The sequence below is a fragment of the Portunus trituberculatus genome, chromosome 41 (genome assembly GCF_017591435.1).
Source record: "Portunus trituberculatus isolate SZX2019 chromosome 41, ASM1759143v1, whole genome shotgun sequence".
In the NCBI taxonomy this organism is placed as follows: Eukaryota; Metazoa; Arthropoda; class Malacostraca; order Decapoda; family Portunidae; genus Portunus; species Portunus trituberculatus.
The window spans coordinates 18,467,601-18,481,394 of record NC_059295.1 but is presented as its reverse complement, the minus strand read 5'-3'; the positions used below and the strand labels follow the sequence as shown (position 1 = coordinate 18,481,394).

Below are 13,794 nucleotides of genomic sequence, written 5' to 3'. Positions count from 1 at the left end.
CTCACTGTAAAACTTGAGAAGTTGATTCTTCTGCTCTTTTATATAATAGACTTTTTTTTACGTAGGGAAGAGGGCCAGTCAAGGGCAACAAGAAGAAAGTTAAAAAAGCCCCACTTGAGTGCAGGCCCTCTAAAAAGTGCAAAAAGTGCCAAAACTGTCAACCAGAATTGTGGGAGCAAATGCCTTGATACCTCCCTCTTAAAAGAAGACAAGTTGTAGGAATTTGGAAATACAAAAGCAGGGAGGGAGTTCCAGAGTTTACCAGTGAAAGGGATGAATGATTGAGAGTACTGGTTAACTCTTGCATTAGAGAGTTGGACAGAATAGGGAGGAGAGGAAGAAGAAAGCCTTGTGCAGCAAGGCCGCAGGAGAAGGGGAGGCATGCAGTTAGCAAGATCAGTAGAACAGTTACCATGAAAATAGCAATAAAAGATAGAAAGGGATGCAACATTTTGGCGGTGAGAAAGAGACTGAAGACAGTTAGTGAGAGGAGGGGAGTTGAGACGAAGAGCTTTCGATTCCACTCTATCAAGCAAAGCTGTGTGACTGGAATCCCCCCAAACATGTGAAGAGTACTCATACAGGGACGGATAATGCCCTTATACAGAGTAAGCAGTTGGAGGGACAAGAAAAACTGTCGGAGATGCCTCAGAACATCTAAGAGATGAGATGTGAAGTTTCCAGTTAAGATTATGAGCAAAGGACAGACCGAGGATATTCATTGTAGAAGAGGGAGACAGTTGAGTGTCATTGAAGAAGAAGGGATAGTTGTCTGTAAGGTTGTGTCGAGTTGATAGATGGAGGAATTGAGTTTTTGAGGCATTGAAAACTACTTGATGAGCTAATGTTGTACTGTTGGCATAGGGTCCGCAGTTTATCTAGCTTCCTCAATAGGTCCACTTTCTGTTGCACTGATATTGTCATGTGTTTGCACTTTTTCTTTGGTTCACACACAACACTATCACTTCCTGGTCGCTTGGAAGCCATGTTTAGGGGCAAATATTACAGAAAAAAATGTTTATGCACCTGGGGGATGGTGCTTGCAATGAGCAGCAGCATGGTACTGATCCAAATTTGACCCAGAATGCCCAGGCTCCAAAACACAGTACAGCAGCGGTCCAGCAAATTACTCCGGCCAATTAAAAAATTCCGGCAAATCAAAACTTTGCCAGATTACAGCTGTTGCCGGATGAAAGAATACTGGATGAAGGAGGTTCAACCTGTACCTAATTCCCCAATTTGTTGACAAGTTGAAATTAAACAAATTTAAATTTCACATCGAAGTGTGATGAATCACAGTCATTATAATAAATTTGTATTGCTACATTATTTCCTTTTTAAACTAAACTTTGATAAATTTTCAATTGTGAAAGTAATTCTTATAACTATGATTCACCTTTGAATAGTGCCTTTAAGCCTAAGGAATATGATTTGGACAGACTTGAAATAAGTAATCCCAATAAACCTTTTGTAAATTACTCCTCATAGCCATTATTGGGGGTCAACGAATAAATGCCTACTGTAAGAATTCACCAGATATAAGGCAGACCAAAATGAACAAAAAATAGGAATTCATAACAAGGCATTGTCTGCCTTAGTATATGATGAAAGAGGTAATCAGTATTTACTACCTTTTCAAAACATTTCTTTGCTTGTGAAAGCTGCCTGCTTTTACTAACACCCTCTGATGTTTTTTCTTGTAAACTTCCTTTTCCATCCTTTTTAATCTTGCCAGTCCCATTTGATGTAAATCTATTCAACATAAAGAAATGAAATGGATCAGGCAAATAGTAGCCTAATTTTTTACAAACTTTCTTGAGTAAAACTCTTTTAAATATCTAAAGTCTCAGTGTGCATCTGCATCCTTGTGCATTCCCCTCCCCAACACACACACACACACACACACACACACACACACACACACACACACACACACACACACACACACACACACACACACACACACACACACACACACACACACACACACACACACACACACACACACACACACACACGAGACCTAAATAAGATCTGGGAATGGTGTAAGAAGTGGGAAATGGAATTCAATGTGAACAAAAGCCATGTCATGGAAATGGGAAAGAGTGAAAGACGACCTGTGGGAATCTATAAGATGGGGGATGGAGTAGAACTGGAGAAAGTTAAAAAGGAAAAGGACTTAGGAGTGACGATGGAAGAAAACAATCAACCAGTAAGCCATATTGATAGAATTTTTAGAGAAACATAATTTGCTAAGAAATATTGGAGTAGCATTTCACTACATGGACAAAGAAATGATGAAGAAATTGATAAGTACTATAATAAGACCCAGATTGGAATATGCAGGAGTAGTGTGGACCCCTCATAAAAAGAAACACATAAGGAAATTGGAGAGGCTACAAAAATAGCTACAAGAATGGTTCCAGAATTTGAAGGGATGACATATAAGGAGAGACTAAAGGCTATGGATCTAACAACCCTGGAACAAAGAAGGGAGAGAAGAGACCTGATACAAGTTTATAAATTGATCAACGGAATGGACCAAGTGGATAATGAGAAACTGATCCTGAGAGAAGAATATGACATCCGAAGCACAAGATCGCATAGTAAAAAGCTGAGAAAAGGAAGGTGTCTGAGAGATATTAAAAAATATAGTTTCCCGCAGAGATGTATTGAGACGTGGAACAGTTTAGATGAAGAAGTAGTGTCTGCAACGAGTGTGCACACTTTTAAAGTAAGATTGGATAAGTGTAGATATGGAGACGGGGCCACACGAGCATAAAGCCCAGGCCCTGTAAAACTACAACTAGGTAAATACACACACACACACACACACACAAGAGGAGAGAACGGGATGGTGGAAGACCCAAAAAGTATGGCAGATATGTTAAATAGTAAATTTCAGGAGGTCTTTACTAAGGAATTGAAATTTAAAAGACCACAGGGTAATAGAGACTGTCTATATGAAAGAGATTAAAGTAACCAAGCTTGAAATAAAAGAGTTGATGACGGAATTAGATGAAGAGAAGGCAATGGGACCAGATGAAGTCTCAGGCAGAATATTAAAAGAATGTAGGGAAGAACTAGCAAGTCCTATATACAACATAATAAAATGCTCAATAGAAAATGGAACAGTACCAGTAGAATGGAAAAGAGCTGAGGTGGTTCCCATATATAAGAAAGGAAGGAAGGAAGAACCTTTAAATTACAGACTGGTATCACTAACTAGTGTAATATGCAAGATGTGTGAAAGAGTAATAAAGAAACAATGGATCGAGTTTCTTTAAGACAACAAATTATTATCAAATAGCCAATTTGGTTTTAGAAAAGACCGGTCGTGTGTAACAAATTTATCGAGTTTCTACTCTAGAATAGTTGATAGAGTACAAGAGAGAGAGGGATGGATCGACTGTGTTTATTTGGATTTAAAAAAGCGTTTGATAAAGTGTCACATGAAAGATTAGTGTGGAAGTTAGAGGAGAAGGGTGGCTTAAAAGGAAGCACATTGAGATGGATGAAAAATTATGTGAAGGGGAGAGAAATAAGGATGGTAGTTAAAGATATGAAGTCCAAGTGGAGAACAGTAGAAAGCGGAGTGCCACAGGGGTCAGTATGGCACCAATACTTTTTCTCATATATGTATATAAACAACATGCCAGAGGGAGTGAACAGCTACATAAATCTGTTTGCGGATGATGCAAAACTATGCAGAGTTATAAAGCAAAAAAAGAATTCTGAAATACTGCAGGAAGACTTAAATAAGATCTGGAAATGGAGTAAATAATGGGAGATGGCATTCAATGTGGCCAAAAGCCATGTCATGGAAATGGGAAAAAGTGAAAGATGACCCATGGGAATCTATAAGATGGGAGATGGAGTAGAACTAGAAATAGTAAAAAAGAAAAAGGACTTAGGAGTGACAATGGAAGAAAACAATCAACCGGTAAGCCATATTTTTAGAATTTTCAGAGTGACATATAATTTGCTAAGAAATATTGGATTAGCATTTCACTACATGGACAAAGAAATGATGAAGAAATTGATAAGTACTATAATAAGACCCAGATTGGAATATGCAGGAGTTGTGTGGACCCCCCATAAAAAGAAACACATAAGGAAGTTGGAGAAACAGACTACAAAAAATGGCTACAAGAATGGTTCCAGAATTTGAAGGGATGACATATGAGGAGAGACTAAAGGCTATTGATCTACCAACCCTGGAACAGGAGAAGGGAGAGAGGGGATCTGATACAAGTTTATAAATTGATTAACGGAATGGATCAAGTGGATAATGAGAAACTGATCCTGAGAGAAGAATATGACATTAGAAGCACAAGATCGCATAGTAAAAAACAGGAAGGGAAGATGTCTGAGAGATGTTAAAAAATATAGTTTCCTGCAAAGATGTGTTGAGACTTGGAATGGTTTGAGTGAAGAAGTGGTGTCAGCAAAGGTGTGCATAGCTTTAAAGAAAAATTGGATAAGTGTAGATATGGAGACGGGGCCACACGAGCATAAAGCCCAGCCCCTGTAAAACTACAACTAGGTAAATACACACACACACACACACACACTGCATTGAGTGAACAATTCCTCCCTTGTTATTGTAGATTGAAGTGCTTGTGTCGGTCAAGATTGATAGTATCTTCTCTTTCCCAGGTGCTGGGAGGTGACAACCATGATCGCAGAGCTCACAAGAAGGTAATTGTTGCTAACTTCCATGTCAATAAAGAGACAAAATCTTTTAATATTGTGTAAAGCAGCTAGTCAACAACAAAAAATTAACAATATTGCTATTCAGATATTGAATGTTATATAAGTGCAGTGCAAATAGTTAAGATTTGTCGTCTTAGAATGAATTGCCTAATTGATCAAATTCTTGAACAAAAAGGTGAAGCTGCCTGGTACATTACTGTAATCTCACACTTTTTCTTCTCATAGCTTTTTGGGCAAGGGAACCATGACTACAAGAAACATGTTAAGGTGAGTTAATGAACTTGAGATGATAGAAATTGATTTGTTTCATGTCATGTATCTAAACAATCAGCTCATTGAATAAAGCTGTGCTACAATATGCTTTGGTTGTGTAGCTTTTTCTTTAAGTTTCAATCTAATAAGATCATTCATCTATGTATATTTTTTTCTGTGAATTAAATTTTGAAGATGCAAAACGTAAAATTCTTGAATAATTATTTCAGTTATACTATGATGTGTATAGGATATACATATATGAATTGTAAAAGTATTGGATAGTTATTATTATTTTCTACTATTATAAGGTTTTTGGTGGGGATGACCATGATATGGGACACATGGGAATGTTTAAGTCCTTCATGAAGCAGCACAACAAATCCTACAAGAACAAAGCAGAATTCAAGAAGAGGTTCAAGATTTTTCACCAGAACATGAAGAAAGTGCACATCTTGCAGCAGAATGAACGAGGCACTGCCAAGTATGGACCAACGAAATTTGCTGATCTTACAGGTGAGCTAGTTCATTAGTTTGTCCTTGTAATTTTTCATCTGTAAAAGTGAACAGGATGGGAGACTATATGAAGGAAAAGTTTGGCAGTTAATCCAATTACTGAATATTGCAGTAATATATAGTACAGGTAACTCTTGATTTACGCGTGTTTAATTTATACGTTTTTATTAATACGCGACCGAAAAAAAATATTATAATTAATTAAATTTACGCGATCGGCTTGCTTATACGCAATTTGGCCCAACTGCATTTTCAAACTGAGCGCCAGACACAATTTCAAACTGTGTGCTAGAGTTCTGTAGCTGGCCGATAGGTGGGAGCTCTTCTACCATGCATGCACTCTTCTGCTACACAGTGATGCAAAAAGAATTTTCCAAGAAAAAATGCCAGACCACCATGCTGCAGTTTTTCAAGAAAATACCAATGGAAGATGTAGTACCAAAAGAGGATGTGGATGATCCCGTGGAAGCGGAGGAAACGGAGGAAGTGCAGGTGGATGATGATATCCTTGACTTGGAGGTGGACAGCAATGGCATGTGCTTGTGAGGGGTGAATTAAGACATTGGCGTCCTGCATTTTTTTTTTTTTTTTTTTTTTACTTGTGTTTACTTTTATACTGTGGGGTTATTTTTGATAAAGTGGAAAAGCTCAGAGGGAGATGGTGACTGACTGTGGTGTGAGTGGTGAAGGCAGTGACGCAGTGAGTGTTGTGTTTACGTATTCTTTGTTTTGTTGTTTTCTCTTATTATTTTTTGCTTTCTCTTATTATTTCTTGCTTTTCCCTTTACTCTAGATACACTTCTAGTATTTAGAATGGTAAATATAAAAACATGTTAATTTAGCCAAATAAATAGAGTATTTTGTACAAATTTTTTTGGACCACATCCTGCATCCCTCCTATTATCTTTTGTTTCTTATGAGAATTACAAGTTTGTTTTACACGAATTTTGATATACAGTCAACCCTCGGCTATCGCGACTTCAGCTATCGCGACTTTATTGCTATCACACACCCATGAAAAGCTACTAAAATTTCATTATCGCGACCTCAGATGCCTGCTATCGCGCACCCAGCCATGACGTCATGGGATATCTGAGCGCTCATTGGCCAAAACCACCTTCCTGCCAAGATGAAACACAGTCTCTGAGTTGTACAATTCGGCTATGGCGCGACTATTTCGGCCCCAATTGGGCGCGATAGCCCAGGGTTAAGTGTACATGATGCGTATTGGAACGCATCTATTGCATAAATCGAGTTACCTGTACTTGATTGGTGTTGTTCATTGTATATTGTGTAGTATTGCACATGATGTCTATTTGTATAGTAATTGTATAAATTTTATTTTATTTGTATGATTTGACTTACATAAAGCAAGAAACTTAGTTTCATGAATTTTCATCCTTCAAAGTTCCCACTAGTAACTCACATTTTCAGAGCGTGAATTCCGAAAGATGCTGGGCTTTCAACCTCATATGAAGCCTGCCACATCCTCCATGGAACCTGCTGTTATCCCAGAAGACTTGGAGGCACCAGTCAGTTTTGACTGGAGGAAGCATGGTGTTGTCACACCCGTTAAGAACCAAGTAAGACAATATTTTTCTTCCAAACACCTACGGTACTACTGTGCTTCTATTATAAATTGAGCAGAACTCTGGGTTGCACTACTTTAATTAGTTCATGACTGTTCTTAGAATGGTGGTTTCAGAACATTTATTTGATTAATTTAGACATTATCATTCTTAAAATTTCTACCCTTTTTTGTGGTGATAGGCCATGCAACATTATTTGAGAGCTATGAAGACATCAAATAGGAGTCAGGTCATTGTGATTGATAGATAGCAAGCATTAGGTCTGGAACTAATGCATAACAATTTTCATTTGTAGGGCATGTGTGGCTCATGTTGGGCTTTCTCTACTACTGGCAATGTTGAAGGTCAATGGGCCATCAAGCACAAGCAACTGTATTCCCTTTCTGAACAAGGTGAGATGGAGCATAGCTACTTTTTTTCTACCACTCCCTCTTTTTGTCTATGTTTCTTTATAATGTGATCGATACCTGACACACAGCTTACTCAAAAAATGTAAAGTTCTTGGATAGGTAATTATTTCTTTTCTATGAAAAGTATGATGTTTATACAATGGGGTTTATCTGAAACAATTAAAACATTTTTCAGTTGAAATGTGATGTCACAATACTCATTCATAAATGTGCCCCAGTGTTAGTGGTGTACTGCAGCCATGCCAGAGTGCTTCATTATGGTCTTGTGCTGTGAATGAATATGAATAGCTGACTAATTCTGTTGATTTCAGAACTGGTTGACTGTGATGCAACAGATGATGGTTGTAATGGAGGTTTGCCTGAGAATGCTTATGAGGCCATAGCCAAGTTGGGCGGCCTAGAGTTGGAAGATGACTATCCATATGATGGGGAGGATGAACAATGCCACTTTAACAGGTCTCTTGTGAGTACCAAGTTGTAAAGTTTCTTGTGAACATCATGTCATCTGTGTCATCTAAAACATCTTACTCATGGGTAATGTGACAATTTTAGGAGGATAATGTGGAGGGATCACATTGACTTCTGTTTTTTTTTTTTTTTTTTTTTTTTATTATTAGAAAAATTGCAATCTGCATTAGTCTCTAGGCACTTCTCCCTCCTGCACTGTGTTTGGTTATCTAATTATTCCTTTGTGGCTATTCTTAATTCAATTCCTAATGGTTACTTATATTTCAGATTTCTTGTTGCATTGCTACTTGTTCATGGACTTTGAAACTGGTGGATGATTTTCTGAGATGTAGCCACTGTCACATGATTTCCGTTGTTTGCCTTTTCTAGTTTTCCTAGTTATCCAAATATTGAACTATCTAAAGTTAAGATGAGCCGCTTGATGACCTGTGTGCTGACAAGCCCTGTGTAGATTTGAAGTGGGACTTTGATAGCCAGGCATATTAGCCACTGCACTGTGGAGAAGCTGTGTTTGAATGAATTTAAAAGATAGTTAATGTCATATGCAAAGTGAGAAAAAGAAAAAGTAGATCATTTTATGGATAGGTTCTATTCATTATTGATTTTTACTCTGTCTATTACTTATTATGATTAAATAATTTTCAGGCCAAGGTGACAGTCAATGGATCTGTGGAGCTGCCAGCTGATGAAGTGGCTATGGCCAAATGGCTCACCCAAAATGGACCCATTTCTATTGGAATCAATGCTAATGCCCTCCAGGTAAGACTGTCATTTCTGGTGGCCAAGTATTGCCTTCTCATCTCATTCAAGTGACATTCAGGAATGGGTATATAACAACTCAAAAAGCAGAATTAAGCATATCATTGATTTAATTTGTATTGTTTGTAGAATCAAGTTGTGCATAACAGTTTGTACATTTCATCCATACAGGTCCAGAGGTTTATGATTACATTAATGTATGAGGATTAATAGATGCACGTGTGTGTGTGTGTGTGTGTGTGTGTTTTCCACATTCTGTGTGGATGTGTAAGCCTCATATACAGTTGAATAAAAACAATCATAACATCACATTTTATCTGTTTTTTTTTTTTTTTTCATGGATTAAAGGCAAATATCTAGTATGTGTGTATGAGTGTGTTGGTTTCTTTTGAAATTTTTACATTGTCAAACAAAAGAAAACAAAACTATCCTATTGGCATGATCATGATTACTGTATTGAGAAACTGATGCAACAATTCTTTCCAGTTTAACTCATGAACATATGTTTTACAGTTCTATGTGGGAGGAGTGTCTCATCCATTGAAATTCCTGTGTAACCCCGAGAGTCTGGACCATGGTATGCTTATTGTAGGCTATGGAGTCCACAGTAAGTAGTTCTGCCCTCTCTGGGGTTTTGTTCTGTATAGCATTAATATGATCAGAAAGAGAGAGAGAGAGAGAGTTGGAAGGAAGGAATGTTTAGGGAAAGTTTACAATTAGTGAAGCAAGAATTTTGTCAGAGGATATAACAAGTGTCCATTTTGTACTTTGTAGAGATTTAATAATGGTATATCATAAATGTGACTGCATTGTATAGTGCTGAAATCTGGAAGCAGGGCAGAGGAAGGCATTGAACATAATTTTTTTTCCTTAAGTGCAAAATGTAAAAACCTGTGGATAGAGTGAGAAATGAGGAAATGCAAATGATTAATTAAAAAAATTACTTGATTTTAGAGGGAATTTTAGAATGATCTGATATGTAGACCAATTTATGATACTGCACGCTAAGCCCTACAAACCACACTTTCTGCCTTGTGTCACCTCAGAGTGTGGAGGCAAACTGTTGTACTTGTAATGCTCTTTCCATTCTTATCTATTATTTTTATATACAAATGGCTTTTTTTTTTTTTTTTCTATAATGCTAGATATTTTCAATCATGTTATCTATTAATGATATCCTAAATTGATACTCACAAAAAAAAAATCAATACAAAAACAACAACATTAGATCATTAACCCTTTGAAGAAATTGTAGAAATAAAGAATATCATTTACACAAACACAGGCATATGATCACATAAACTTTCGTTACTGGAGATGTGCTGCATCACTGTATCCGTTTATGTAAATAATATGTTAAGATGTCCTAAAATTGGATCATGTAAGAGAAACCAATAATATGCTGTAAAGATTCTCATACAAAACTGCCTCCCTTTTCCTCAGCCACCAAATACCTGCACAGAAAACAACCCTTCTGGATTGTGAAGAACTCATGGGGGGATGACTGGGGGGAGCAGGTATGTACAAATATTTTTCTGTGAGGTCTGCCAGAGAAAAGTGCTTTGACTAATATTGTCTTTAATTTATCACCTTCAGACGGCAGTAAACAAACAGTTCTCATCTACGGGGTTCTTGAGGGTGGTAGTCAAAGCAGTTTTCCTGGCAGGCCTATCATATCACTGTAGGTCTAACATTGGGCTTCCTTTCAGCATATCCAGTATTCAAGAAGACACTGCCTTTTTGGATCATTAAGAACTCATGGGGACAGGACTGGGGTGAACAGGCAAGTACTAAGTCTTGAACTGAGCTTCCAACCCGTATACTGTGGAGGAAGTATAAAATATGTCCATGTGCCTTGTTACACATTCCAGAAATAACAAATGATGTGTGTACTCATCTGCTTTTCCACTTTAGCTTAAATTTTGCACTATGATTTTTTCCAGTGACTTCCCTGTTGATGGGCTTTGAACTGATATGCCGTCATGTGTGTTCTAGAGAGGAGTGATTTTGAATAGTGAGGATCCAGTAACAACATATCTTACAATTGTTTGTTTCTTTTTTTTATTTATTTATTTATTTTTTTTTTATGCAGTGAGATTCTGTGATGAGTGAATATGCACCTTGTAAGAGTCAGCAGTATTCCCAGCCACCACATAATTTTGTCTGTATATTCATACTCATAAAACATTATTCTTTGATTGTGATGTTACAAGGTAAGTGTTTTTTCTATTTATTTACTTACTTTTTCCACTGATAATTGTACTGTCAGTAACATTCTTTTCTCCTAAAAGAGGATAAAAGTTCTCACATTGAGGAAATAAAGATTTTAAATCAAAAACTTACTTCTAACACACACACACACACACACACACACAGTTCATTTTAACCTTTTATATGTACACATCAATTAATCATTTCATGTGTACTACTTTTCCACAGGGTTACTACCGCGTGTATCGTGGCGATGGGACTTGTGGTGTGGACCAGATGGCCACCAGTGCCATTGTGCCCTAAGTCATCAGCCAACACTTGCCATTCACATAAGGGGAACATTGTCAAAAAAGTTTTGATTTTAGAAAGTTTAAAACCCGACTAGTTTATTCTGTATAACATCTGGTCACATATTCATACTTAAAATTTTGTTATATACAACAACTATTAAATTTATAGAGAAAGTATTAATTTTGTAGTCCAGGAAGTAATATGTTAACTTTTATTTTAAGTATGTAGTATATAGGTGTTCTTATTGTGTGTCACATTTATGGGTATTATTTGGTTGTGTTACCTTTTAGTGTTTCACTTAATGGTGGATTATTAAAAACTGATTAGAATATACATGTCATGAACTTTCCATTTCACATTTTTTTATTATGTGAGTGGAAGAAGGCTCACATCCTGCTCTGATGGCAGTATTAAGTATAAAATGCAGTTTAACTCTCCATATTATGATGAGAATATACTTCACTTAAAATAATACTCAGCCTATCTTACTTTTGTGGCACCCTGAACCATGAAATATGAATTGTCAGTGTTTAGCATAAGAGGTTCAAGGTTCTTCACTGGTGCTTTGCTTGTAGTCCCAAAACTACTTAATATGAAAACTTCACAGATCTCAATTGTAACAAATGGATGTCAAGGTATAAACATCTTGTAAGTGTTTATAAAGATATTAAATATTGTGGTAGGCTTCTATAATACTTGTGTTAACATGGAAAACTTCATATACTTGGTGTGCTTTTTAATTAAATTTTCATAAATATTCGCTGACCCTCAATTACTGTTTTTCTCTTTGCTGTCATTTGATACATAATTTATGATTATTAGATTTTATAAAAAAATATTTCCTCATTTGAAATGACATGGAACTGCATGGTACTACTGGTGGGCTCAGCAAGGCTTGAATGTAACTGAGTCATATGGTAAGTTACAGCACTTTTATTTACTCAGGGCTGAACTTATTTATTCATATTTTGATGCTTTTACAGTTTATTGTTTGATAAAGTACCTGGAAACATTTTTATTTAGAAGATAATTTCTAGACAACGAATTGAATCATGAAAAAAATTCAGAATCCGTAATATACAGTATTTATAGTAAATGTTTTTTATATGGCCAATGTAAGTTGCAGTGTTTGAAGAATGTGAAATCCTATAAAGTGGAAGCTGTTCACACAGTTACCAGTCCCTAAGTTTAATAACCTGGACACATAGTTGTGTTGCTGCTGTCACATTATTTATGAATATTTATATGTGAATTTGCCTCAAAGCAGGAATTGTAAAGGCCTGTCCAGACTGGTGGGCGTATGTACCAGGCAGCACAGTTGGCTGGCAAATACTGCTGGGCCTGCCAATAAATGTTGCCCGTGCTGTCAATTTGATGAATAGGCAGGCTTGCCCAACAATGTCACTAGTGTGTGAAGTGCAATATGATCAAGTTGGATCAGTGTGCTTTGTTAGTGGTTTTGACCTATAAAAAGTTGGTAGAGCTAAATGAAAGTCTCCAGTAGCCATCACAAGCTATTGATCTGAATAGTGTTGCAGTGACATGGGAAGTGGGAAAAACCATACCATGGGTACACTACATTAACTTGCGTCTGGCAAGGGCGAAACTTGAGCTACTGGGTATGACGAGGTAATTTGCTAATTAGGCATTTTGACAATTTGACAGTTTGTCCATGAAATGTGCATGTCTAGTGATCAGGTCCACTCTTCTGGACAACCCTTAAAATATGATGTTTTGTATAATTTGTGATTGAGCAGTATGCATAAGTGAATTGAACTATAAATGAAATGTATTAACAGGTGTGGCTCTTTTAAGCATGACACACAAGGAAGAACAAAGGTCTTTGTTACATGAAACATATCAAATCCTGGGATGGAGGGCAGCAATTTACTCTAAGCTTTTATAATGTAAGGGCAGCACTTTATGAAACAAATTTTTATACAGGAGTTAGATTGAGAGGTTTAGTGTTGATTACAACTTATTTTCAAGATGGACATCAGAAAAGGTTTGTTTGTCTTTTAAGCCTAATATATAAACAGATCCAATTACTTTCTAATTATGCCAGTTGAAGATTTATACTCATTTACTTGTGTGTATATATATATATATATATATATATATATATATATATATATATATATATATATATATATATATATATATATATATATATTATATATATATATATATATATATATATATATATATATATATATATATATATATATATATATATATATATATATATATATATATATATATATATATATATATATATATATATATATATATATATATATATATATATATATATATATATATATATATATAATTATGCAAAATTATTGCTTCCCAATACTGCTATAGTCTTGTATGTTCTGTAATGTAAGGCACACTTACCATGATGGAATGTGATGTTTTTTTCTTTGTGCTTCAGATGTTCATGATGTGTTGGAACTAATGAGTGGCTGTAACACTTACAACTCTCTCTCACACACTTTAAATTTTGCTCTGCCTTTAGATCTCTTGTGGGTTTGATTAGTATGATTGATATACTTCTGACCATTCTCATCACATACACA

The 13,794-nt window shown here is 36.0% G+C and overlaps 1 protein-coding gene across 24 annotated transcripts in view; it reads left to right on the top strand.

The window, feature by feature from the left end:
• Positions 1–13,039, top strand: part of LOC123516564 (cathepsin L-like) — a 34,256-nt gene extending 21,217 nt beyond the window's left edge. For 23 of the 24 annotated variants that reach the window (XM_045276065.1, XM_045276053.1, XM_045276060.1 and 20 more), the window contains 10 exons: positions 4,660–4,701; positions 4,942–4,983; positions 5,280–5,484; positions 6,919–7,067; positions 7,369–7,465; positions 7,795–7,946; positions 8,597–8,710; positions 9,224–9,317; positions 10,154–10,227; positions 11,150–13,039. In XM_045276065.1, coding sequence (XP_045132000.1) covers positions 4,660–4,701; positions 4,942–4,983; positions 5,280–5,484; positions 6,919–7,067; positions 7,369–7,465; positions 7,795–7,946; positions 8,597–8,710; positions 9,224–9,317; positions 10,154–10,227; positions 11,150–11,224 — 1,044 coding nt within the window. In that variant the 3' untranslated portion in view covers positions 11,225–13,039. Of the gene's footprint in view, positions 1–4,659; positions 4,702–4,941; positions 4,984–5,279; positions 5,485–6,918; positions 7,068–7,368; positions 7,466–7,794; positions 7,947–8,596; positions 8,711–9,223; positions 9,318–10,153; positions 10,228–10,419; positions 10,494–11,149 lie in introns of all 24 variants that reach the window. The other variant, XM_045276048.1, reaches the window with a different exon arrangement.
• The last annotated feature ends 755 nt before the right edge of the window (positions 13,040–13,794 follow it).